Source organism: Chiloscyllium plagiosum, chromosome 15 (assembly GCF_004010195.1).
Source record: "Chiloscyllium plagiosum isolate BGI_BamShark_2017 chromosome 15, ASM401019v2, whole genome shotgun sequence".
In the NCBI taxonomy this organism is placed as follows: domain Eukaryota; kingdom Metazoa; phylum Chordata; class Chondrichthyes; order Orectolobiformes; family Hemiscylliidae; genus Chiloscyllium; species Chiloscyllium plagiosum.
Genome location: NC_057724.1, coordinates 65323312 through 65349325, shown reverse-complemented (window position 1 = coordinate 65349325; position 26014 = coordinate 65323312). Strand labels below are relative to the sequence as shown.

Below are 26014 nucleotides of genomic sequence, written 5' to 3'. Positions count from 1 at the left end.
GAATAATTTTGCAAGATTAAAAACACATCCAATACTGACAATTACTGCCATTTGTGTTAAACTTGAGACAATTTGAAAAGTACCAAAATGTGACCAATTACTATAAAAATTACTGCCTAGCAACTGTTCAAAATAACCAAAAATAATAGCAAATTATTACACAAGTACTGAAAACCTTGAATTAAAGGAATAGCATTTTTCAACCAAAGTCAAATATAAGATTACAGTTTTATTTCAAGCTTATAAATTTTAATGAGTGGTGAAACTAAAAACAACATCCTCGTATGTAACAATGTAGACAGAATTATATATTTGAATTACAGATATTAAACTGCAGCATTGAGAAATCAGGTTGTCTCAACATTTACAATCTCTTCCCCCAACTCTCATTTTGCAACCAAAAAATGTATTTAGGATAGGAAAAGATTATCTGTAACTACATTGTTCGTAATGTGGAAGAAAGATGTTGCATCATTGAAGCACACTATTGCCAACAAAATATACACCTTTGGGATTTCATAAATTTTTTTTAAATATGGTATTTTTTTTAATATTGCAAATTGCTTTGTTCCAAGTGTGTTTTTAGAGACTTGTCAGTCTTAAATAATTTCTATTCCAGTTATTGCCTTCTCTTTATACTCAAGATGGGTCTACAAATTGACCTAGTGTTTATAGAAAAAACTGCGAACAAGTTTCTGAAAATTTACAAAGCTTCTCAAAAAGATGCTTCAGGAAAAATTCCATAAAATCAATTTAAGAATCAAGATACATGCTTAATTCATTAGATTACCATGGGGCCACAGTTCCTATGCTTTATTCAAACCAAATGCTCAATCACAAACCTGGGAGAGAGAAAGACACACACACACGCACACACACACACACGAGCTTAAGTTTTGCTTCAAGTCTGAATCTTCAGCTATTTGATCTTACTGATAATTTTTTTTAAAAAATGCACTGCTTATGAGGATGACGTTTCACCCTATCGTTAGATTAACAAACAGCAAGTAGTGAAGTCAATTTTGTATTGCTCCAAAAAGTGAATGAAACAAACATGAAAAGGAGAGACACAATGAAAAGGTTACAAAGTTGCTGCATCCCATACATTTTCAGGGGACGAAAAGTGTCATGGACAAGAAAGTGTTTTGAATAACAAAACTATACATGAAAACGCTTTTGCTTGTAGTCAACAGGGCAAAAGCAAACTTCTGAGGGATTCTTCACAACTTGATTCTATTTTCTTTACTCTAAATGCATTTAAATAAATCTAAGAAATATCATGCTTGATGGAAAACCTTTTTGCCCCTTTTATCTTTCCAGCTGGCTTTCTGAAGGCACCCATATAACTCGGGAATACAACGATCCAAGTTGTAGACTTTCCCATGTTCAATATTCAAATAATCACCAGGAAGCACGCTTTCACCAGAGATAGGAAATGCCAGCTTTCCACAATGATTTCTTCAGTTCTGGGAAACAATTCAGCAAACTTCAGCAATTAAAATAAATCAACTACGTAGCACATACTGGGCAAGAATGTCTATTGTCTCTAGCAGTTTAGGAAGTCAGCTGTACCTTTAGTCACTGAAGTCAGACCTGCATTAGATGAAAAGTCAGACCTGCATCTCATACCTATGTCCAATTGAAGGAGCAAAGCCTGTTCCCTTTCTGCTTGTAACCTATTAAGAAGTGCAGCTATAAAGTGTTTTACATGCTTTCCTTTCATACTGTTGCACAGCCCACCCTAACCCCAATCCTCCAACAGCATATAGCGGAATTAGCCATACTGAGGAAAAGTGACGCAAATACTCAAATTGAATGGAGGATCAGAAAGCTAGGTGTTGCTATACTATGAAAGCAATTTCACTCCAAAATAAACCTGTACAGGTAGTAGGCCGAGAAATACCACAGTGTAAAATATTAAGCTTTTAGCTTAGCCGCAGAAAACTAAGCATTTTTATATATGCTGCAAAAAGTTTTAAAATCCCAAGGGTCAGCAAGATTTCTTTAAATTAAAAACGTGTTTAATAAAAACTGTTGATTCCACAACAGGCTTTGTTCAGCATTTATTTGTAGGTGGTTACAAAGATAAGATGGGTAAAAAGATCTGCATCTGATCAGTGAATACACCACTATATTTGTGTTTGAAAATGTGAAGTTAAACTTTAAGAAGTACTTCATACATTACTGCTGTTTCAGAAGCATACTAAATAGAACTATATGGTGCACTGTGTATTTGACCTAGTACCAGAAATTCTATTACACCAATCACAGATTGCCTTTTACAAAGTTTTCTGGCAGCAGCAAGAAGCTTTAAAATTACATGTAACACTTCAAACAGTTTCTTCTTCTGCACTAGCAAATTTTTAAACTCTTCTTTATTAGTTAGCTCAACTATTTATTCAAAACATCATCTCTGAGCTGATGAGATACATCAAATCACTGACCCATCTGTGACCATTTTCAATGCCTTTTGGTGATCAACAGCACACATGAACTTGTAGCAGGAGGAGATTACAACTCCGTTTCTTTCACCCCTGAAATGGGACATATCTGTAAAGTGCTACACCAGCTCAGCTGAGAATAGCAAAATCACAACATGTAAACATCAGTACCAGGCAGTGAAGCCAGAGATGTTACTGTGATAGTGCCTTAAGATATAATTGAACAAACAGTAGCTTTTTATAGCTGCACTTGGTGCAATTAGAAAACACATTGTAGATCCTCAACAGAGAAGCGAAAACTTCTTTAAAATTTCAACAGTTGCTCATAAATTCAAAAAAGTTCTCTCTACAGTTCTGTATTCAAAGTTTTTGATGTTTAAATTAGAAGAGAATAGAATTAAGTTAAACCCCTCACAAGTCAAAATAACAATTCTTTTAAAGTCTCTGTCTCATGAGACAGTTCTTTTCAGAGATGCCATTTTAAGCAACAGAAAACAGGAAGAAATGCAGAATGATTATTAATTCATTCATATTCCTCTTCATCATCATCATCATCATCTTCAATATAGGACGTAGGAGTCTCCATTCTGGGATCGGAACAATGTGTACCATTGAAACTTCCTTGTGCTTGACTGGTCACTAAGGCCACTTCGGTATCAGTTGGTAAGGCTATTTCATCACTGGCACCAAATGCTCTGAAAGTAAAATAATTTATTAAAATAGATTTTTAATAGAAACAGGGAACACAGTGAAATTAAATGATTTAAAAGGTGTGGAAGGGGTGGGCGGGGAGAAACAGGGAAGCCAAATACAAAACCATTGAAAAAGTAGTTTAAAAAAAATGAACAAACAGGTAGGGTCAAGAATCCGCTGAGTACAGCTTAATTCAACTACCTTTATTAATATAGGGCTGTTATTTCAAAGCAACAAATTCTTTTTTGAGGCTGTTACAACTAGCCCATTAAAAGTTAAGTAAATTACTTCTTTTCATATAATCTGGAAAACTAATTTCAAACCAAATAGTATTGAAAATAAATCATCTTTCAGTCAGAGGAACAAGCCAATATTAGATTTCAATAGATATCACCTCTGACCAGTATATTTGATAGAGTAAACTATTATGTCAGCTCAGTATGTTGCTTTCAAAATTATCAAAAGCATTTTTGTTCAAAAATATTATGAAAAATAAACAACTTATACACACCACTTAAGAATACAGAAATCATATTACAGACAAAAATAATATGCTAAAGACAAGTCAGACAGTGGAATTTCATTAAGCGTGTTAAACATATGCATGGTATGTGGAGATGGTCAAATGAAGAACCAGAGCTACAAATTTAAAAGCATTGTCTAGGAAATTATTCTTTTTTAAACCTTCACTACAATTTTTTTTCAAAGGTACTCTCATCTTCAGCAAATATGGAGGTGAAATCACTCAAGGTTTGCATAAAGATTTGTAGCTCGGATGCTAGTTGTCGTAGTTATGAGTACGTTCACCGAGCTGGGAAATTGCTTTGCAGACATTTCGCCCCCTGTCTAAGGAGCATCTTCAGTGCTTCAGAACCTCATGTGAAGCGCTGCTGTGCTCTCTCTTCTGGAATTTATTTGGTTCCGTTCCTGCTGCTTCCAGTGGTTCATTGTAATGGATGGTATATTGGGTCTAGGTCTATGTGCTTGTTGATGGCGTTGGTGGATGTGTGCCATGCTTAGAGAAATTGTTTGGCTGTCCTCTGTTTGGCTTGTCCTACGATCATTGTGTTGTGTTGTCCCAGTCGAATATGTGTTCCTTGTTATGGGTGTGTGGCTACTAGGGACAGGTGGCCGTGGCATTTAGTGGCTAGTTGTTGTTTGTGGATGTGGATTGCTAGTTGTTTTCCTGTTTGTCCTACATAGTGTTACGTGCAATCTTTGCATGGAATCCTGTAAATCACGCCTTCACATGATGGGTATAGGGCCTTTGCCCTGGTGAGTTGTCTGAGCGTGGCTGTCGGTTTATCGGCTAACGTGGATCCCAGTGGTCGGAGAAGTCTGGCTGTCAGTTCAGAAATGTTTTTTTGTGTACGGTAGCATGGCTAGTTAGTTAGGTTGTGGTATGTCCTCAGCGTGTTGTTTGTTAGGCACCTGTGAATTAAGTTGCGGGGAGATCTGTTCTTGGCGAAGACTGTAGAGGCGTTCTTCTTCTTCCCTTTGTAGGTCAGAAGTGCTGTAGTGTTGTAGCCCTTTTGAACAGGGTCCTAATGCAGCTTCTCTTGTGTGTTCAGGACCTGATCGGTGTGTGGCTTTCCTGTACACTTTCGTGGTGCATTCATCATTCTGTGTTCTTTCTACCATCACATCTAGGAATGGGAGTTGAATGTTGGTTTTCTCCTCTCTCGTAAATCTGATCCCTGTGAACATGGTGTCGATAATCCAGTGTGTGCTCTCGATCTCTGTTCTCTTAACGATAACAAAAGCGTCATCCATGTATCTGATCCAGAGTTTGGGCTGAATTTGAGAGAGGGCTGTTTGTTCCAGCCTTTGCATCGCTGCTTCTGCTATGAGCCCAGAGATGTGTGAGCCCGTAGATGTTTTATTGATCTGTTCGTATATTTATTTGTTAAATGTGAAGTGTGTCATCAAGTACTGGTTTAGTAGTTTGTGAAGTTTACACGATGCTCACTGGGATCAGATTTACGAGAGGAGGAGCAAACCAACAGTCAACTCCCATTCCTAGATGGGATCGTAGAAAGAGTACAGAATGGTGAATGCACCACAAAAGTGTACAGGTAAGCCACACACACCAACCAGGTCCTGAACTACAATAGCAACCACCCAAACACACACAAGAGAAGCTGCATTAGGACCCTGTTCAAAAGGGTTACAACACTCTGCAGCACTCCCGACCTATGAAGGGAAGAAGAACCTCTACAGAGTCTTCACTAAGAAGAGACCTTCCTGCAAATTCATCCACAGATGTCTAACAGACCAACAACACGATGAGGACATGACACAACCCGAGGACAGGCAGACAACTAGCAGTCCCATCCACGAACACCAACTAGCCACTAAATGCCACGACCAGCTGTCTCTAGTACCCACACACACATGACAAGGACCACAAATTTGACTGGGGACAATAATGATCACAGGATAAGCCAAACAGAGGACAACTAGAGAAATTCTCAAAGTATGGCACTCATCTACAGGCTCTATCAACAAGCATGTTGACCTAGATCCAATATACCAGACGCTACAACAAATAACCGGAACCGGCAACCAGAAGCAGCAGGAACGCAACCAAATAAATTCCAGAAGACACAGTACAACAGCGCTTCACAGATGTCACCGAGGCAGGGGACGAAATGCCTGCATATCAACTTCCCAGCTTGGTGAACATACCCACAACTATGAAGTCACTCAGTTGTACATAATCAATTTTGAAAACATTAGGAAATGCAAGTAGTTCCCACAGACTTACCTGCTAGATTGGAAGCTTGTTGAAGATGTAGATGCTGCTACTGAACTTGGGCCTGAGTTAACATTTTGCACTACTTTAGCCATTTCTGAATAATAACAAAGGAAAATTAGAACTTTAAAAAATTACAAAAGAATATTGGTGAACTAAGTGAATGGGCAAAATTATGGCAAATGTATGAATAAGCAAGTGAAAAGTTATCCATTTGAGGGAAAACAGTTGGATCAGGGTTCTTTTTAGATGACATGAGGTTAAATATAATGTATGTCCAAAAAGGCTTGGGTGTTCAAGTGCTTAGATCTTTAAAATGCCACAAGCAAGTGTAGAAAATAACAAGGAATTGAATGCTGGTCTTTATATCTGGAGGACTGAATTACAAGTCCACAAAAATTATGCTGTACAAAACACAGTGGTTAGACCCCACTTGCAGCACTGAGAGCAAATCTGGGCACCACACCTCAGGAAGGATATATTGGTCTTGGAGGGAGTACAATGTTGGTTCATAAGAATGATACCTGGACTTCAGAGATTAGGTAATGAGGAGAGGTTCTACAAATTAGACCTGTTTTCTTTACAATTTAGAAGGTCAAGGGGTGATCTGATCAAGGTTTTCTAGATATTAACAGAAAAAGACAAGATAGACAAAGGTAAATCATTTTCACTGGTTGAAGGTTTTACAACTAGGAGGCATAGTCTGAGAAGTGGGCCAGAGATGTTAAGAAGCACTTCACACACAAAAGGTGGTAGAGCTTGGTTTGAAACACCTTTTCAGTTATTAGTTTGTTAAGCAAAGGTTTCAGGGATATGAGTTACAAATCAGTCATGAGCACACTGAATGATAAAACAGGTTCAAGGGGCTGAATGAGGTAAAAACAATGACTGCAGATGCTGGAAACCAGATTCTGGATCAGTGGTGCTGGAAGAGCACAGCAATTCAGGCAGCATCCGAGGAGCTTCGAAATCGACGTTTCGGGCAAAAGCCCTTCATCAGGAAAAAAGGGCTTTTGCCTGAAACGTCGATTTCGAAGCTCCTCGGATGCTGCCTGAATTGCTGTGCTCTTCCAGCACCACTGATCCAGAATCAAGGGGCCGAATGGCCTACTGCTGTTCCTCTGCTCTATTGCTATCATAAAACAAAATTCTTGACAACCAGAAGGTATATCAAAAGTTCAGTTAAATACTTGAGTAATATGGGAGTTGAGGGTTTCAGTTATAAGGAGAGGCTGAATAAGCCGGGAACTTTTTTCCAGTGGAATATGGGAGGTTGAGGGGTGACCTTTGAGGTTTATAAACTCATGAGGGGCATAGATATGGTGAATCGCAAAGGGTGGGGGAGTTCAAAAATTAGAAAGCGTAATTTTAAGGTGAGAGGAGCAAGATTTAAAAGGGACCCGAGGGGCAACTTTTTCCACACAAAGTAGTTCGTCTATGGAACGACCTACCAGACTAAGTGGTAAATGCAGATACATTACAAACCTTTAAAAAGACTGGGCCAAATGCTGGCAAAAGGGGACTATTTTAATTTGGGAAACTGGGCCAGCATTGATGAGTTGGATCGAAGAGTCTGTTTCCGTGCTGTATGACTTAATTAGTTATCTATTCTGACGAAGTTAAAAAAAATCATGGAACAGTAAATATATATAGCCCAAGTATATTCTATTGCATTAAGACTTTTCTGATAAAATATGGAATTCTGCATTGCTGAACATTGTTGTGTACTTTCTCATCTTCACTGTGCGTCGTGTTATAACCAGGAAGAGCAGACATGCTCCAAAGATTCTCAAAACTGTCATTCTATCACGGCAATTCATAACATCAATGACAGAAAGCTATTCTCCACTTAATACTAAAATGTGGAAATAAATACATAGGCATGGGGTGTGTGTGGGGAGAAGAAAAACACTTCAAAAATCAGTTCATTATAAGCCAATATAATGCCAATTCAAGGTTTGTACTTCCATTGAAACACTGTCCTGACAGTGAACTCAACTAGGAGAAAGTGAGGACTGCAGATGCTGAAGATCAGAACTTAAAAATGTGTTGCTGGAAAAGCGCAGCAGGTCAGGCAGCAAAGGAGCAGGAGGTGAACTCAGCAAAGGCCAAATAACAAGGCCAAATGAAAATATAGAAGTCTGTCCAACTGTCCAGTATGTTGGTAGAAGTTGTCAGATGGTCACCTATGAATACTTGGCTGAGCTCTAAGACCATTTACGTACTTCACTCAGCAAGCAAAGCGTTTTTTTTTGACATATTTATTAAATTGCAAGAAATTATCTTTCTTCACTGTGTTTTTTGAATGGTTGCACAAAGAAGGATGAAGTAGGTAATAGCTTTCAGTCATTGATAGGATTAATGGCTGTAATTGATGTAACACTTTGAGGTTATGAACAGAGCAGTTTTTTTGCCCCCTTTTCCTATAATGTTAGTTTCAGGAGAACTTTAAGGACTTGACATTCACCAAATGCTCTGACTCTGCACAGTGATACTGGGAGTGTGGATACAGAGAATACATGGGGAGAATGGTGAGGGCGCAGGAAATGAGTGGGGTATGGAGGGGTGGGTGAAGATCTCTGGGCCTGACAATCATGATTACAACTGAACTGATGTCCAATAAATGGAGGCAGGCCTTCAACCATTCACACATCTGAGACTTGCTTCCAGAGGTGCAGACCTGACTTCATCCTATACTTGCTTGCCCAGAATAAAATAGGATTGGTGGAGATATCTGGCTGAATGTTAGCCCTAATGTTGCTCAAACAGACTCCCAATTTAATTTCCCTTCTTTAGCAAAGAAGGTTTGTTCTTTCCTTACCCATTCATGAAGGCAGAAAAAGAATTTTCAGTGGTTCGATTATTAGCTTAGTGATGTCAGGGCTTCTATAGCTATATTAGAATGGTATCAGGCATCAAACTCAAACATGCAACAGTCATGCCTTGTGGGTTTACACCTATGCTAGAGCTCCTAGAAACTCTGCTGCAGGAATGCAATTACACATCTCTCCCTGTTTTGAACCCATGGAATCTCCATTGCTGCACCTCAGGTTCAACTTTTAGCCTTCTCTCATTACTTAGTACCCTTCAAAGAACCATCATCCAAGAGCATGCAATGGATTGGCCATTCACTGTTTCCTCCATTTCCAGGTGATACCACAATCTTGGATTGTCAACATTAAAATTGGCACGCTTAAACTTCACCCACACCACACTCTTCACTACCATCAGTACCAGCACTACCATCAATCAACTTCAACACTGACTAGAATAACTTTTCTGGCTGGCCTCAGGTTACACTTAGCGAAGTCAAAGCATTCTAAAATTAATTCTCTCCATCACAACTGAGTTCACACAAGTTCATTACCTCCAAAAATATTTCTCTCTCTCGACTCTGATCTTTCACCTTCTAATATGAAAACTACAATGCATTTGTTTAGTGCTTGGAAATTTTCCTGGTTGAACATCTGTTTTACAACCTCTAACAGGTAGAAATCTTAAAATGTATCGCATTGCATTACACCTGGTCATGGTAAAGTTCTGTGAGTCTTTCATGTTTCCAGAGTTGATTTAAGTTGCTTTTCGCAGCAGAGAGCGCGGGAGCTGGGCGGAAGTTTAGGTGGAGCGCAAAGCCGGTCGGGAAGGTAAGTGATTGCTATTAGAGTGGGTGTGTTCTAAACCCCTGCTCCTACAAAGTAGGGTCTCCCTCCCTCCCTCCTCCTCTAACCTAAATTAAGAGTTCACAAAAAGATGGTCTAAGGAAGTTTGGATCGAAGAGTGAGGCTTCAGCTCAGGAGACTTTGACAAGGAGGTTGAGTGAAGTGATTATGCCACAGTTGAAGAGGATGAAGACATGATTGCCCAGCTGGTTCAGTGAGCTACGTGCTTGATGTGGGAGGTCAACGACTCTGGTGTGTCTGGCTTGTATATGTGTGGAAAGTGTGTGCACATTCAGCTATTGACCGAGCATATTGCAGTGCTGATGAAAGAACTCGAGGACCTTAGGGTCATCCGAGAGAATGAGATCTTTCTGGACAAGACCTTCAGCGAGGTTATTACACCAATCATGCCAGAAGAGAGCAGATGATGAGGAAGGCAGAGAGGAGACAGGTGCAAGAGACCCCGGGAGAAGTACCTGTCAGGAACAAGTTGAAGTTTTTGGAAACAGAAGAGACTGATGACACTGCCAGTTCGCAAGGCGGCCAGGTCTGTCAATCAAACGTTGGTGCAGAGGCAGAGCGGAAGAGTCGGACATCGCACAGAGCTGTGGTAATAGGGGACTCCATCGTAAGAGGAACTGACCGGGGTTTTTGTGGCAGCAGACGGGATTTAAGGATGGTGTGTTGCTTTCCTGGTGCCACGGTGAAAGACATCGCAGACAGAGTGCAGGAAATCCTCAAGGACAAGGGTGAAGAGCAAAGGTGGTGGTACATGTCGGCACAAATGATGTCGGGAAGAAGAGGAGGAACATACTATAGCGGGACTTCGGAGAACTAGGAAGAAGGCTGAAAAGCAGGACGTCCAAGGTAGTTATCTCCGGTTTGCTTCCAGTTCCTTGGGCTGGTGTGGCCAGAAATAGGGAGATAATGGACTTGAACGTGTGGTTGGGGAACTGGTGCAGGAAGCAAGGATTTAAGTTCTTGGATCACTGGGGTATGTTTTGTGGTAAACATAAATTCTACAAGAGAGACGGCTTGCACCTTAATAGGTTAGGGACCAGTATTCTGGCAGGCAGGTTTTCTACTGCAACACCGCTACATTTAAACTAAGTAGCGGGGGGGAGGGGACAAGCTGGATGTTTAAAAAGGAAATTGAAGGGAAAGTTAGAACAAGAGAAGTCAAGAAAGACAACTGTATTAATGAGGCAGAAAACTCGGAAAGGCATCATGCTGTAAGGTTGAGTGAAATAAGGGTTGTTGGGAAGGGTGAGAGCAGTAACAAATTAAAAATACTATACATGAATGCACGAAGCATTAGACATAAGATGGATGAGCTTGAGGCTCTTTTGGAAATTGGCAGATACGATATTGTGGGGATAGCTGGGGCGTAGCTTCAAGTGGACAGGGCCTGGGAAATGAATATTCAAGGATACACGTGTTATCGTAAGGACAAACTGATGGGCAGAGGGGGTGGGGTGGCCTTGTTGGTAAGGGAGGATATTCAGTCCCTTGCGCGGGGGGGGGGGGACCTAGAGTCAGGGGATGTAGAGTCAGTGTGGATAGAGCTTTGAAATACTAAGGGTAACAAGACTCTCTTGGGAGTTATCTACAGGCCTCCAAACAGTAGTCTGGATGTCGGATGCAAGTTGAATCAGGAGCTGAAATTGGCCTGTCGCAAAGATGTTACTACAGTTGTTATGGGGGATTTCAACATGCCGGTAGACTGGGAGAATCAAGAAAGAGACTTTGTGGAGTGCCTCAGAGATGGATTCTTAGAGCAGCTGGTGCTGGAGCCGACCAGGGAGAAGGCAATTCTGGATCTGGTATTGTGTAACGAACCAGAATTGGTCAGAGACCTCGAAGTGAAGGAGCCATTGGGAAGTAGTGACCATAATACAATAAGCTTCAATCTGCAATTTGAGAGGGAGAGGGTACAGTTGGAAGTGACAGTACTTCTGTTGAATAAAGGGAACTATGGAGCTATGAGAAGGAGCTGGCCAAAGTTCAATGATGCAATACCTTAGCAGGGATGACTGTGGAGGAACAATGGTGGATATTTCTATGTATAATGCAGAAGTTGCAGGATCAGTTCATTCCTAAAAGGAAGAAAGATCCCAGGAGGAGGCATGGGCGGCCAGGGCTGATGAGGGAAGTTAAGAAACACAAAGTTAAAAGAGAAAAAGTATAACATAGCAAAGAAAAGTGGGAAAACTGAGGCTGGGAAGCTTTTAAAGAGCAACAGAGGATTACTAAGAAGGAAATACACAGAGGAAAAATGAGGTACGAAGGTAAACTGGCCAATAATATAAAGGAGGATAGTAAAAGCTTTTTAAGTATGTGCAAGGCAAAAAAATGGTTAGGACTAAAATTGGGCGCTTGAAGACAGAAACAGGGGAATATATTACAGGGAACAAAGAAATGGCAGAAGAATTAAATGGAAACTTCAGATCGGTGTTCACTGAGGAAGACACAAGCGATCTCCCGGAGGTAACAGTGGCTGAAGGACCTGAACTTAAGGGAATTTATATTTGCCAGGATTTGGTGTTGGAGAGACTGTTAGGTCTGAAGGTTGATAAGTCTACAGGGCCTGATGGTCTACATCCCAGGGTACTCAAGGAGGTGGCTCGGAAAATCGTGAATGTGTTGGTGATTATTTTCCAGAGTTCGATAGATTCGGGGTCGGTTCCTGAGGATTGGAGGGTGGCTAATGTTATACCACTTTTTAAGAAAGGTGGGAGAGAGAAAGCAGGAAATTATAGACCAGTTAGTCAAGCTTTTGATAAAGTCCCACACAGGAGGTTAGTGAGTAAAGTTAGGGTGCATGGTATTGGGGGCAAAGTACTAGATTGGATTTAAAATTGGTTGGCTGATAGGAAACAAAGGGTAGTGATAAACGGCTCTATTTCGGAATGGCAGGCAGTGACCAGTGGGGTACCGCAGGGATCCGTGCTGGGACTGCAGCTTTTTACAATATATGTTAATGATATAGAAGGTGGTATCAGCAATAACATTAGCAAATTTGCTGATGATACAAAGTTGGGTGGCAGGGTGAAATGTGATGAGGATGTTAGGAGATTACAGGGTGACCTGGACAAGTTAGGTGAGTGGGCAGATGCAGTTTAATGTGGATAAATGTATGGTTCTCCACTTTGGTGGCAAGAACAGAGGCAGATTACTACCTCAATGGAATCAATTTAGGTAAAGGGGCAATACAGAGAGATCTGGGTGTTCTTGTACACTAGTCAATGAAGGCAAGCATGCAGGTACAGCAGGTAGTGAAGGCGGCTAATAGCATGCTGGCCTTCATAACAAGAGGAATGAGTATAGAAGCAAAGAGGTGCTTCTGCAGCTGTACAGGGCCCTGGTGACACCACACCAGGAGTACTGTGTGCAGTTCTGGTCTCCAAATTTGAGGAAAGACATTCTGGCTATTGAGAGAGTGCAGCGTAGGTTCACAAGGTCAATTCCTGGAATGGCAGGATTACTTTACACTGAAAGGCTGAAGCGACTGGGCTTGTATACCCTTGAGTTTAGAAGACTGAGAGGGGATCTGATTGAGACATATAAGATTATGAAAGGATTGGAGACACTGGAGGCAGGAAACATGTTTCCGCTGATGGGCGAGTGCCGAACCAGAGGACACAGCTTAAAAATACAGGGTAGACCATTTAGGACAGAGATGAGGAGAAACTTCTTCACTCAGTGGTGGCTGTGTGGAATGCTCTGCCCCAGAGGGCAGTGGAGGCCCAGTCTCTGGATTCATTTAAGAAAGAGTTGGATAGAGCTCTCAAAGATAGTGGAATCAAGGGTTATGGAGATAAGGCAGGAAGAGGATACTGATTAGGAATGATCAGCCTTGATCATATTGAATGGCGGTGCAGGCTCGAAGGGCTGAATGGCCTACTCCTGCACCTATTGTCTATTATCTAAGATTCTTTCACTATTCCTCAAATGCTTCCTTGGCTTCGACCCTCCTTCTCACCATCAAACAAGGGTGAATACACCCTCTAATACAAAGCAGTTTCTCATTCCTGCTTTTGCTGCTATACCCCATTACTATAAAAAGATGGGTCAGCTACACTGTCACCACCCCAGCTTCTTTCCTCAGCATCACCACCAGACATCCACCTAGAAACATTTTGAAGAGCTATCAGTCAGCTCTGATCAAACTCAACCCTTCCACCCTTATTTTCCAGCAAAAAAAATCCTAGAAGAATTGAAATTCAATCCAAATTAAAATTCTAGGTGAAAATTTGAAGTCATGTAAAGACTATTCATTTCCATTTAGCACTGAATGCAATGTCCTGAAACACAAGCAAGGAACACTGGTGACTACAGTTTTAATTTTGAAAAAAAAAAGTAATTTATATATATTAGGAACTAGTTATAGAACAAGTTATTCAAATTTAAAATAGTTTTACTGAAATGATCTTTTTAAAAAAAAAAATTGAGTTTAATTATAGATTCAAAAGAATACTCAACCCAAAAAAAGACCATTTGGCCTAAGCTAAATCACTGAAAGAGAAACTCAGCTAGTCCCATTCCTCTACCTTTCCCAATACCTTTGCAAATTTTCTCTTCAACTAATTGCCCAATTCCTTTGGAAAACCATGATTAAATTTGTCTTCAGCACTCTCTGGCAATTCAGATTATAACCATTCACTATAAGGAAAAAAATGTCCCAAATTCACTGGAACCACAACATAAATCCTTTACATCTTTCCAAAATCCCGTTGCCCCGAACTAACCAGATTTCTCCAGTAGAAGTCAAACATTATTGAGCAAAGTTTCATCATAGCTTAGTTTCTTGTGTATTCCATACCCATACTGATAAAGCCTCTGTTTCCATATACCATGCCCCAACAGCTTCAGTGAGGAGCACTCTAAGCTTTTATCTTTTTTCTATGCATTCATGGGATTGCTGCACAGTGGCTCAGTGGTTAGCACTGCTGCCTCACAGCACCAGGGACCCAGGTTCAATCCCACTCTCTGGCACCTGTGTGTGAAGTTTGCACATTATCCATGCCAGCATGGGTTTCATCCAGGTGCTCCAGTTTCTTCCCACAGTCCAAAGATGTGCAGGTTAGATGGATTGGCCATGCTAAATTGCCCAGTGTCCAGGAATGTGCAGGCTAGATGGATTAGACATATGAAATGCAATGTTACAAAGATAAGGTAGGAGTGTGGGTCTGGGTGGGATGCTCTTTGGACGGTTGACGTATGCTCAATGAGCCGAATGGCCTGCTTCCATACTGTAGGGATTCTAAGATTCTATGAAAAGTCTATTATGTAGCTTTCGAGGCTAGGAGGATCAAGAAATAAAATATGATTACTTACACAAACTGCCTTAGGAGGCTCGAAATTAAAACAGGGCGCACAGTGAGTAATGTAACATTTCACTCCCAGCTGCCCCAACCACCCAAAAGAAAAGCTCCAAAACAGTTAATCCTGATTTATGCAAAAAAGTCTTGCATTTTGATTCTTGCTATGTGCATTAGCCATCTAAGCAATTGTGACACTAAGACTCAATATCCATGAGCGAGACAAATAAATAAGTAGATTCCAAAATTAGGTAACTACTCAGTAAAGTGAAGTTCCAATGCCCTCCCTTTCTCTTTACGGATAGGCTGAGCTCTTTTCTGGCTTTGGTAAAGTATGTGATGGATACCATGAATAAATCATATCCCCTTCCATTTTACCTATGACATATGGTTCCAGCACGTGGGGTACTAGACTCTTAGCCATCTTCAATTCATCAGCAGAACAGCCGCCAGACTCCAATCCAAAAGCCATTCGCATTCTCTTAAGAATTTCAATGTCATCATGGATTTCAAATGTATTATCAAAATTAAAAAAATATTCAAACCTGTGAAGAAATGTCATAAAGTTGAATTTTTCACTTTGCAAAGTTTAAAGAAATATCCTAAAATCATATCAGCTTTTCAAATAACCTCTCCCAAAATTCTTTAAAATTTAAGATTAAAACAATTGTTTTGCTCGTCTGAATCTTGCCCATATTTTAAAAAGACAACTAGACTGGAGGCCTGTGACTAGTGGTGTGCCACAAGAATCAGTGCTGAGTCACTGTTTTTTCTCATTTATAGGATTTGGATGTAAACACAGATGGTATGGTTAGTAGATTTGCAGATGACGCCAAAATTGGTAGTGCAGTGGACAGTGAAGGAGGTTACCTCAGATTATAATAGGACGATGATCAGATGGGCCAATAGCTGGCAGATGGAGTTTAACTTAGATAAATGCATTTTGAAATCAGGGCAGGATTTATGCATTTAGTGGTAGGGTCCTGGGGAGTGTTGGTGAACAGAGACAGCTTGGAGTGCAAGTTCATAGTTTCTTGAAAGTGGAGTCACAGGTAGACAGTGTAGTGAATGTGGTGTTTGGTATGCTTGCCTTTATTGGTCAACGCATCAAGTATATGAGTTGGGAGGTCATGTTGCGGCTGTACAGGACATTGATTAGGCCACTTTTGGAATATTGCATTCGATTCTGGTCTCCCTGCAACAGGAAGGAAAATTGTGAAATGTGAAAGCGATCAGAAAAGATTTACAAAGATGTTGCCAGGGTTGGAGGGTTTGAGTTCGAGGGTGAGGTTGAATAGTCTGGGCTATTTTCCCCAGAGTGTCGGAGGCTGAGGGATGATGTCATAGAAGTTTATAAAACCATGAGTGGCAAGGATAGGATGAATAACCAAGTCTTTTCCCCAGGGGAGGGACAAAACTAGAGGGTATAGGTTTAAGGTGAGAGGAGAAAATTTAAAAAGGGACCTAAGGGGCACTTTTTCATACAAAGGGTGATGTGTGTATGAAATGAGCTGCCAGAGGAAGTGGTAGCAGCTAGTACAATTACAAAATTTAAAAGGAATGTGGATGGGTACATGAATAGGATGGATTTTGAGGTATATGAGCCAAATGCTGGCAAATGGGACTAGATCAATTTAAGAAATCTGGTCGGCATGGATGGGTTGGACCGAGGGGTCTGTTTTCATGCTGTACAGCTTTATGACTCTAATTGCAAGAGTTAATGGAAAGGTCTGTTCTAAAATTATGAACTTAGTTACATTTAATAGGCCTATTAATCTTGAAGGGAGCAATATTTCACATGATAGATCACATCCTGTCATTAATGGTTTTAACATTAAATGAATCCACATAAATTTCTCACCAACACATGCCCCTGATATTTTACTCAAAAAAAATGAGCACTAGTAAAATTCCAATTCAAAATAAAACAATACAATAATTCAAAAAAGTATGTTAACCTGTGTACTAAATCTATACTCAGACTACACCACTTACTTTATTATCCTTATTGGTTATATCACAATTTGAGAGGGTAAGTACTTCAAGGATACAATTTTCAAATGTAACCTAACTTAATAGCTGGTATTACAAGTTTGATCATCAAACAAAATATGGTCAGCTTTGATATACTTACTTGTCAGGAGAGATGCTGCAGTCTATGATTGTTTTTTTGCTGGTGTTGACTAAAATGAATGGCAGTTGAATGGCAGTATTAGGAGGAGGAACCCTCCCAGACTGTTGTTCTACAAGGCGATTTCGCTGAACCAGGTTCTTAAAGGCAATTTGCTGCAAAACACAAAACTAGTAATTTAGTCTCAGTTTTGTGTTCAATACGTTATCATAATTTTACTTGCATTTAATATGCTTCTTTCACTCTCAAAAGCATCCAATATTTTAAAAGGATAACTATTGATCAGAAGAAGATTTCTTCTTCTGTATGACATTTTGCATCTACCATCTGACTCAAATGCAAGAATTGGCCCAGAAAGAAAGCAGACATTCTGAAGAAAATCTTTGACATAATGTGAAGTCTTCTATATAACTCTCGTAGCATTACTGTAATATTTTTAATAGTATTAAAGATTAAGCTAGACAAGATTTTTGAAAAAATACATTTATCCATCATGCGGATGGGTGTAGCATGTATGAAAAACTGCAAAATGTTTCACTTTCTTTAAATTTTAATTTACCTGCAGTAGCAACTCCTTAAGTTGCGATTGTTTCTGTTTAATCATTTCCATTTTCTTTCTTTTCTCCATCTATTCATATAAAAATTAACAGAAGTCTATCATTAGCTGCAACTGCAGACTACAGTAAACAGCACTTGTAACAAAGTCATATAAGTCTCAAGGAATATCACTGGAGTATTATCAAGAATCATTTGAATCAAAGCTACATAAGTATATACTAGGAAAGGTGTCTTTTAACAACAGAAAATTACAGAAGCTTCTGTAACTTAGAGGCAAGAGAGCCCTAGGTGTTGTGTGGAAATACAGGTTGTTTTTCTCAAGCCAAATTGGAAACCAATGGGTTTTCCAAGGGCACCGAAGAATATTAACTGAAAACTACGAGCCTTCAATCACCTAAAATATCCACAGCAGGTTTCACAGGTAGAAACTGGACATGGAGATCCAGAAGGGAAAAGTGAAAGTTTAATGGCTACAGGGGAAAAAAAATGAAAATGTTGATGAACTGTACAAAATAATTTGCAGATATTAACTGTTTAGACCAGAATTACAGAACTTGCTCCTATTGGAACAGCCTATTGCATCCAGCTTAGCACACCAACATAGTTGAGTCTACACATATTGGATGTGTGCTATGATCCATGAAGAGAGTCACTGTACTCCTACCTCTAGATTCTGGCATTCTTGAGCTGAGTTTGTAGGGAGTCCTATCCACTTGATTTCCTTCTTCTCTTTGGAGATGATATTCATTGCCATGAGCACATTCAAAGCATCATATACACGACGTCTTATATTCTTTTGATCATAACCCTGTTGCAAATTAGAGGTTGTACAATATTATATCAAACACAAAATAGCTACCGGAGAAGAGCCAAAGAATAGAATGTTTAAATGAATGAAAGGAACACGGTCAGGTTCTTAGTTGAATAGGTTGGAAATTGGAACCTAGCCACACTTACTCTGCAACAGAAAGTCAGAGAGGGGCTAATTACAAAAAGCACGTACAACTTCCAGTTGTCCAAATCAGAGTGCTCAAAGGAGGAACAGAAACCATCCTTTGTCTCGGAAATATTGTATTGATTTGTTTCAGCAACATCCCTTCATCCAAGCTCAAAGATAACAGAAGAAGTAAATTCTTAATAACTATCATTAACATAATGGCAAATTAAGAGACTAGTACTTCAGGGGTCTACACTGATACTCTAGAGACGTGACTTTAAACCTCACTGGCTGGAATTCAAATTCAATTAAATGAATTTGGAATCAAAAGCTAGTTTTCAGTAATGGCGACCAACAAACTACTAGACTGCTGGAAAAACCATCTGTTAGATTTTGGACAGCTGAAAGCTGTACATATTTTGTAATGAGCGATCACCACAATAATATAATACAGAGGAACCTCGATTGTCTGAAAGCCACAGGTGGGAAGTATTTCGTTCGGTTAATCGAATGCGGCATAACAGTTTAGCCATGCATCAGGACCATGTGATTTCGTTCGGATAATCAAGTGCTGGATAATCAAGGTTCCTCTGTATTAATTTTAATGAAAAATGTATTAATAAAAGTCATAAATATTTAAAAATACAAACTATGTAATTATTCTAAAGGACTCAATAGATACTATTTTCATTTTTAACCGCAAATGAAAGAAATGTACTCCTTCATTTATTTCATAAACTTGTTAGGTGCTTTGTGAAGCATAAAGCAAAAGGATAAAAATATTTTTGCAAAAATTGTACAAAGTTATGAGCAGCTTACAGGAATTTATGCTAGTGCATCAACAGCTTACTACATTTAATAATAATTTCGATACCACAATGGACAGCTGTATTCCAGATTGGCGGCATTGCAAGTAATGGTGACAGGTGCGTAAAATTATAAATTGATCAATACTTTGAGCGAGCAAAATTGTAGCAGGAGGAGCACTCATTTTGGGCACAAAGTAAAACAGATTATTTGCTTTAAAAATGCAAACATTTGGGAACAGCAGACATCCAAAGAGACTTTGTACTCAGATCTGGGAATGTGCAAACAAAAAGTCAAAAACTTTAACAGAATGTTGGCCTTTATGCTTTTGAGGGCACAAACATAAAAACGAGAAAGTTTGGCTATTATTATATAAAATTGAAATATTAAAGAAAATGCACATTTGTCTAGCACCTTACATGATCACCAGGCATTTCTACACGGTTTAAAGCTATGACCTACTTAAGTGTAGTCACTGATGTAGGAGATACAATGGCCAACGTGTGCACAGAAAATTCCTAAAACAGGGTTTCTCAAAGTTGAGGTCAGGACCCCCAAGTGGGTCACCAGTTGAAATTTTGGTGTCACAAGATCATAGGCAGCAATGGCCCTTATACAGCTCCTCCTTATTTCTGTTGTCTATCCCATACTCTCATATGTGCCTTCACATCCCCAACTCACTCTCAGAATTTGCAGAGAATGTGACAATTTTCAAGCCTCTAAATAGCATCACAGTGGGAAAATATTTGGCAAACATTATCATGGTGTTGTTTGAAGGGTTGACCAGGTAATATGTTCTTTGAGATATTGGCTGAGATATAAACATTGCTAGGATACCTGGGATAACTCCCCTGTTCTTCAAAAAATCTCTAAAGTGGTCTGTTACAGCCATTCCAGGAGGAAAACAGAGCCTTAGTTTCATGTTTTATCCGAAAAGCATTTCCATTAGTGCAGCATTTTCTCAGCAATACATTGGAGTTGCATCTTGATTTCAGTGCTCAGGCTCTGCATAGGATTTTAACATAAAACCTCATGAAGTGAAGATGCTACAAACTGATCAATGCTGATCCTTTATTGACGTTGCAAGCTGCAGGGTAGGAGCACAGTTCAGATTCAAAAAAATGAAACCAGGGTTCCAAGAGTTAATTGATGAGTACAGCAATAGATTTCATATACTGGACTTAATATTCCATGCAAGATAGAAAATGTTTTGATTCATTTAGTTTAAGATTGTCTTTGGAATGGTGGTATTGAAAGAGAAATCTTGCCACTGTTGGAGGAGGCCAGGACAAGGTTCATGACACAGAGTTAGGCCAGCTGGGGAGAAGTGGTAGAAGTCCGGAAATTTTTTCCCTTGAAAAGCAGCAAATAGCTCAATTTAGAATTTCAATTCGAAGACTGATTGATTTTTGCGAGCCAAAGGAGATAAGGGATAGGAAGCCAATGATGTCAGTTGAATTAGGACACAAAATAGCTACAACCTCAATCAATGGTAGCACAGGTTTGGAGAGTTGAGTGGCTCACTATTCAAACAATTTGATGAAGGTTATGGAACTAAATTTTGGAAGTGAAGTAATCAAGCTGCCCCTCCCTAAAAGAAAATCAAAAGGGAACATTATACACAGACTGAATACTAAACTGTAAAGAATTGAAAATCTGCCATATGTGTTCTTCCTTCAAACACAAACTGGAGAAATACAAATTACTCTGTCAACTGCTTTCATTTGGTTTAATATTATAGCAAAGTTACCACTAAATTAAGTTCAAGGATGTTAATAGTTGGCTTACATATTGACATAAAATACATGAACATAAATTCAAATGATACAAAAAGGCTTGGATATATTAAGAATACACATTTTTACCACTAGAGCTTTTATTACATAGGTCATACAAGCCCTCTAGTGGAAGGAATTAAATGTGGCAGTAGTAGACTTAAAAAATGTTAATCTTACATCAGCCATACTAGGCCAGGGTGCCCATCAAGAGGAAAACATTCTACACTTAAATAGACCTTTCTAATTTTTTCTTAGCTGCATACACTTAATTTGTGTTCCCTTGCAGAGGGTTTTCTTCTAATTTAATATTGCTTCAAAATTGTAATATTGCTACCAATAATTTGTTTTCTTACTGGGCAGGATGAGATAGAGTCGGTTAAGAAGGAACATTTTCTTCCTATTCTCATCATCAGGATGAGTACCTTAACTCCCAATCACCTATTTAACAGACTGAAAGATAACTGATTAAAGCTGAGGTAATTCAACAATGGGAAGGTTTTGGTTTAGACTTAAGTACTATTTATGTTACACAGCTTGCTTGTCTATTTTAAAAGATATTGCCACAGTTGGTCCATTAGGGAGGGAATTCCAGGATTTTAAACCTGTGACAGTGAAGGAATGGTGATATATTTCTACGACAGGATTGAGTGCGGCTGGGAAGGGAATTCGCAGGTGGTGGTGTTCCTATCTACCTGCTACACTTGTTCTTCTGGAGGGAAGTGGCCATGAGTCTGGAAGGTGCTGCCAAAAAGGCCTTTGGTGAATTTCAAAGTGCATCCTGTAGATAGTATACACTGCTGCTGAGTGCCAGTGAAGGAGTGACTGAATGTTTGTAGATATGGTGGCAATCAAGTGGGTTGCTCTGCATGGTGTCAAGCTTGTGTGTTTATGGAGCTGTACTAATCCAGGCAAGTGGGGACCATTCCATCACATCCTGACTTGTAGATGGTGGACAGGGTTTGGGGAGTCAGGTGGTGAGTTACTCATTGCAGTATTCCTAGCCTTTGAACTGCCTGTGTCACCACTGTAATTGCATTGCAAGACCAATTCAGTAACCCCCAGGATACGGATAGTGGGGGATTCAGTGATGGTAACACCTCTATACGGTCTCTTATTGGAGATGGTCATTGCCTGGCATTTGTGTGCAGCAAATGTTACCTGCTACTTTTTAGTTTAAGCCTGGATATTATCCAGGTCTTGTTGCATCTGGACATAGACTGCTTCAGTGTCGGAGCAGTTAGTCATTGGGTCATACAGGATGGAAACAGACACTTTTGATCAACTTGTCCACGCCAACCAGGTTTCCCAAACTGAATTAGTCCCATTTGCCTGCATTTGGCTCATACCCCTGCAAACCTTTTCCATCAATTTACCTGTCCAAAGGTCTTTTAAATGTGGTGGATATTTGCAAATGATTGCAGATCCCATTTCTGATCTTATGATAGAGGCAAGATCATTGATAAACAGCTGAAGTTGATTGGGCATAGGACCTATTTCAAGGAACTCTTGCAGAGATGACCTGAAGCTCAGATGACTGACCTCCAAAAACCACAAGTACCTTCCTATGTGCCAGATATGACTCCAAACATTGGAGAGTTTGCCCCCTGAATTCCAATGACTCTAGTTTTATTAAGGCTCCCTGATGCTACACTCCGTCAAATGAGGCCTTGATATCAAAGGCTGTCACTTCACCTCAAATTCTACTCTTTTGTCCATGTTTGAACCAAGGTTGTAATGAGGTCAGGAGCAGAGTGACCCTGGCACAATCCAAGCTAGATGCCACAGTGAGCAGGTTATTGGTGAGCAGGTGTTGCTTGACAGCACTACTGACGATAACTAACATCACTTTATTGATGAAGAGTAGACTGATGGGGTTGGAATCATTGGATTGTGTACAGTTGTGGGCACCACCTTATACAAAAGATGTGAATGGAATGGAGAGAGTGCAGCAGTAATTTACCAGAATGGCTCTCAAGCATGAGAAACTTCAGCTGGGAGGATAGATTGAACAAGATGAGGCTGTTCTCCCCGGAGAAGGCATATCTGGAGAGGAGTCCAAAGATGTGCAGGTTATGCCGATTGGCCATGTTAAATTGCCCATAGGGTCCAGGGACGTGCAGGCTAGGTGGATTAGCTATGCTAAATTAAGGAATGGGGTGGGGGGTCTAGGTGGGATGCCCTTCGGAGGATCCATGTGGAATCAACAGGCCAAATGGCCTGCTTCCACACTGTAGGGATTCTATGCCTTTAGGATGAGATTATATTGAGGGCTTTAAAACCATTTCAGGCTGGACACATTAGATAGGGCAATATTATTTTGGTTTGTAAAAAGAAACAAGAGTGAGACGGCACAGATTTAAAATGATATGTAAATGAAACAAGGATATGAGAAAACACTTCTTATCCACCCAGCAAGTTTTAGGGTATGAAATTCACTATCTGAAAACGTGGTCAAGGCAGGTTCAGTTCAGGCATTCAAGCAGGCACTGATGATAGTCAAAAGGTCTCCTTGTACGTCATCATAATTCTGGATTCTGTATTACCCTCCAAAGTTATGAACCACAGGCATATTACAATATCATTGCTGCATTACATCCCCTCACTATCCAGGCCACACTTTACTATTTCCATGTTGATTTCTCCATTCACCTCAAATGCCATGTGAAATGGCTACTTCTGTAACATATTCACACATATCCAACATGTTTCTGCACATAGCTGTATGAACTCTTAGTCATAGAGATGTACAGCATTGAAACAGACCCTTCGGTCAACCCGCCCATGTGACCAGGTATCCCAACCTAGGAGTTAAGTACCAAATGGACATTCCTCTCAAAGTCACAGAAAAACAATTTCGTCAGTGATTTATGCGCTCTGGACAACAATTTGTCTCAATTTTTTGTTTCCGTTTGGATTTACACAAATTCGTTACTGCACAAACATTCAGTGCCTACTGCCTTCATTTTACAGTATTGCCACTTCTGAATGAGTTTCTGATGAACAGAGATTGTCTATACTTTCCAGCAGAATCCCAGTAGTTCAAAATATCAACAAGTTATCTATGCTTCATAAGTTGGCCATAAACTTTAAAAACTTTGTTTGAATTCATAATTCCAATACAAGCACTTTCTTCTTGCAGTCTTCCAGATCACATATTTGCATTAGACTGGATAAGTGAAAAACTGATTCCACCTTCAAACAATTCTATAAGAATTCTATAATCTGTTGAGGTGTTTTCATTCATTTTACTGCTAACTCTACTTCTACCATCAATTTCCAATTCAATCAATCAGTAAATTCAATTTTGTTTACCTTTATGTCACAATGTGAATGTATCTCCTCACCTTCAACTCTTTACCGCAGAGCCAATTTCAGCAGTCCATCATCAATCCCTTAAATTCCTTACGCTGATCTAACAGATGACACCGTCTATAAATACGGTTTTCCTATTCTCCTGTCTGAGCATTTGCAACTTTTTAAGTTTTCTGATTTTTAAGCCAGGTCAGTGAATTGCTTGCCAAACACCAACAGGAACTCAATAGCACAAAAACAAAATACTGCAGATGCTGTAAATCTAAAGTAAGAGAGAAACAAGTGCTAGAAAATCTCAACTAGGCAGCATCTGTGAATCTAAACTTTGTGCCCTACCAAGTTGTTCATCAATTCAGAAGATGGTTATTATTAATAAGCACCTTAGTTAGGTTTTCTTCAGTGACGCACCTAATTCAGCGACAGGTAATGATTCAGTTTAACTTTACCCACACTATTGCAATGTTGTCCATACTTCTCTCTATTTAGTTAGCCGAACTTTAACCACATTATTTGATGGGCTCAAGTCAACTTGTCTGAAGTCTGTGGAATGGAAGAATAAAATCCAACTTCTCCTTCATTGCTAGTCTCTTTCTCTATCTAAACCAACAAAAGAATTGTTGAGGAACAATATTCGAATGTTCCTTATATTATGCTTACATTTTCACTGAGCATTTTATTTCTAGATCTTATTTATTTCACAATTTTGTTCATTGTAGAATGTCTGCTACACACAAATATATTATCACTAACATTCTATATATTCAGATTTATTAAAATACTAATTCTACAGTTTTCAACGTGAATAGAAATCAATGCAGCCACTTTTGAAATTCTAATTATTAGAAGTGCCTTACTTCATCAGAGCCAGATTCTTGATTATTGGTGTTACTGAATTCTGCCACAAGCTCATCTGCCACTTCATTGTAGGTGGTTGTTCCTTTCTGCTGCACCTTCTCACAGACCTTCATTGAGAAATGTCGCAGTCCTTTGCCATTTTTTTCACCCTTTTTATTCCTTTTACTGAAAAGTAAAGGTTTTTGTTTTAAAATCTGTAATAAATTGTTATGAAATTTAGGTATCAATTTACACTGACATTGCACTTTAAATATAGGAAAAGGTGTCAAGGAGCTTTACAGCAGCAATATCAATCAAACTTGACACCAAGCCACAAAAGGCAGGTAACAGAAAACCTGGTCAAAAGAGTGTCTCAAAGGGTTCAAAGATGTACAGCAGTTTAAGGAGGATATTCCAGGTCTTGGGACTGAAAGTGGAAAGAAGAATGCACAAGATGCAGATGCTGGAGATCAGAGTGGAAGAGTGTGATGCTGGAAAAGTACAGCCGGTAGGGCAGCATCCGAGAAGCAGGAGAATTGATGTTATTTCGGACATAAGCCCTTCATCAGGAATGGAGGAAATTACACAAAAATATTTAAAAACAAACACGACCATGCCATATAGCATATAGTCTATATGCATCTACCCAAGCCCTCTCAAATATATATCATTTTTCTGAATTATTTGATCTCTCGCTTTTTGAAACTCCAGCGTATAGACCTACTCTAAATAGTTTACGCTAGCACAATCCTTTCATTCATGAGCCAATCTAATGGAGCTTTGCTGTG

At 39.5% G+C, this 26014-nt stretch overlaps 1 protein-coding gene across 5 annotated transcripts in view; it reads right to left on the bottom strand.

The window, feature by feature from the left end:
• Window positions 1–216: 216 nt before the first annotated feature.
• Window positions 217–26014, bottom strand: part of LOC122557396 (transcription factor Dp-1-like) — a 58798-nt gene continuing 33000 nt past the window's right edge. For all 5 annotated transcript variants that reach the window (XM_043705061.1, XM_043705060.1, XM_043705063.1 and 2 more), the window contains 7 exons: window positions 25247–25412; window positions 18223–18366; window positions 17560–17628; window positions 17004–17155; window positions 15248–15414; window positions 5902–5986; window positions 217–3136 (listed from right to left, as the gene is read on the bottom strand). In XM_043705061.1, coding sequence (XP_043560996.1) covers window positions 2965–3136; window positions 5902–5986; window positions 15248–15414; window positions 17004–17155; window positions 17560–17628; window positions 18223–18366; window positions 25247–25412 — 955 coding nt within the window. In that variant the 3' untranslated portion in view covers window positions 217–2964. The remainder of the gene's footprint in view (window positions 3137–5901; window positions 5987–15247; window positions 15415–17003; window positions 17156–17559; window positions 17629–18222; window positions 18367–25246; window positions 25413–26014) is intronic.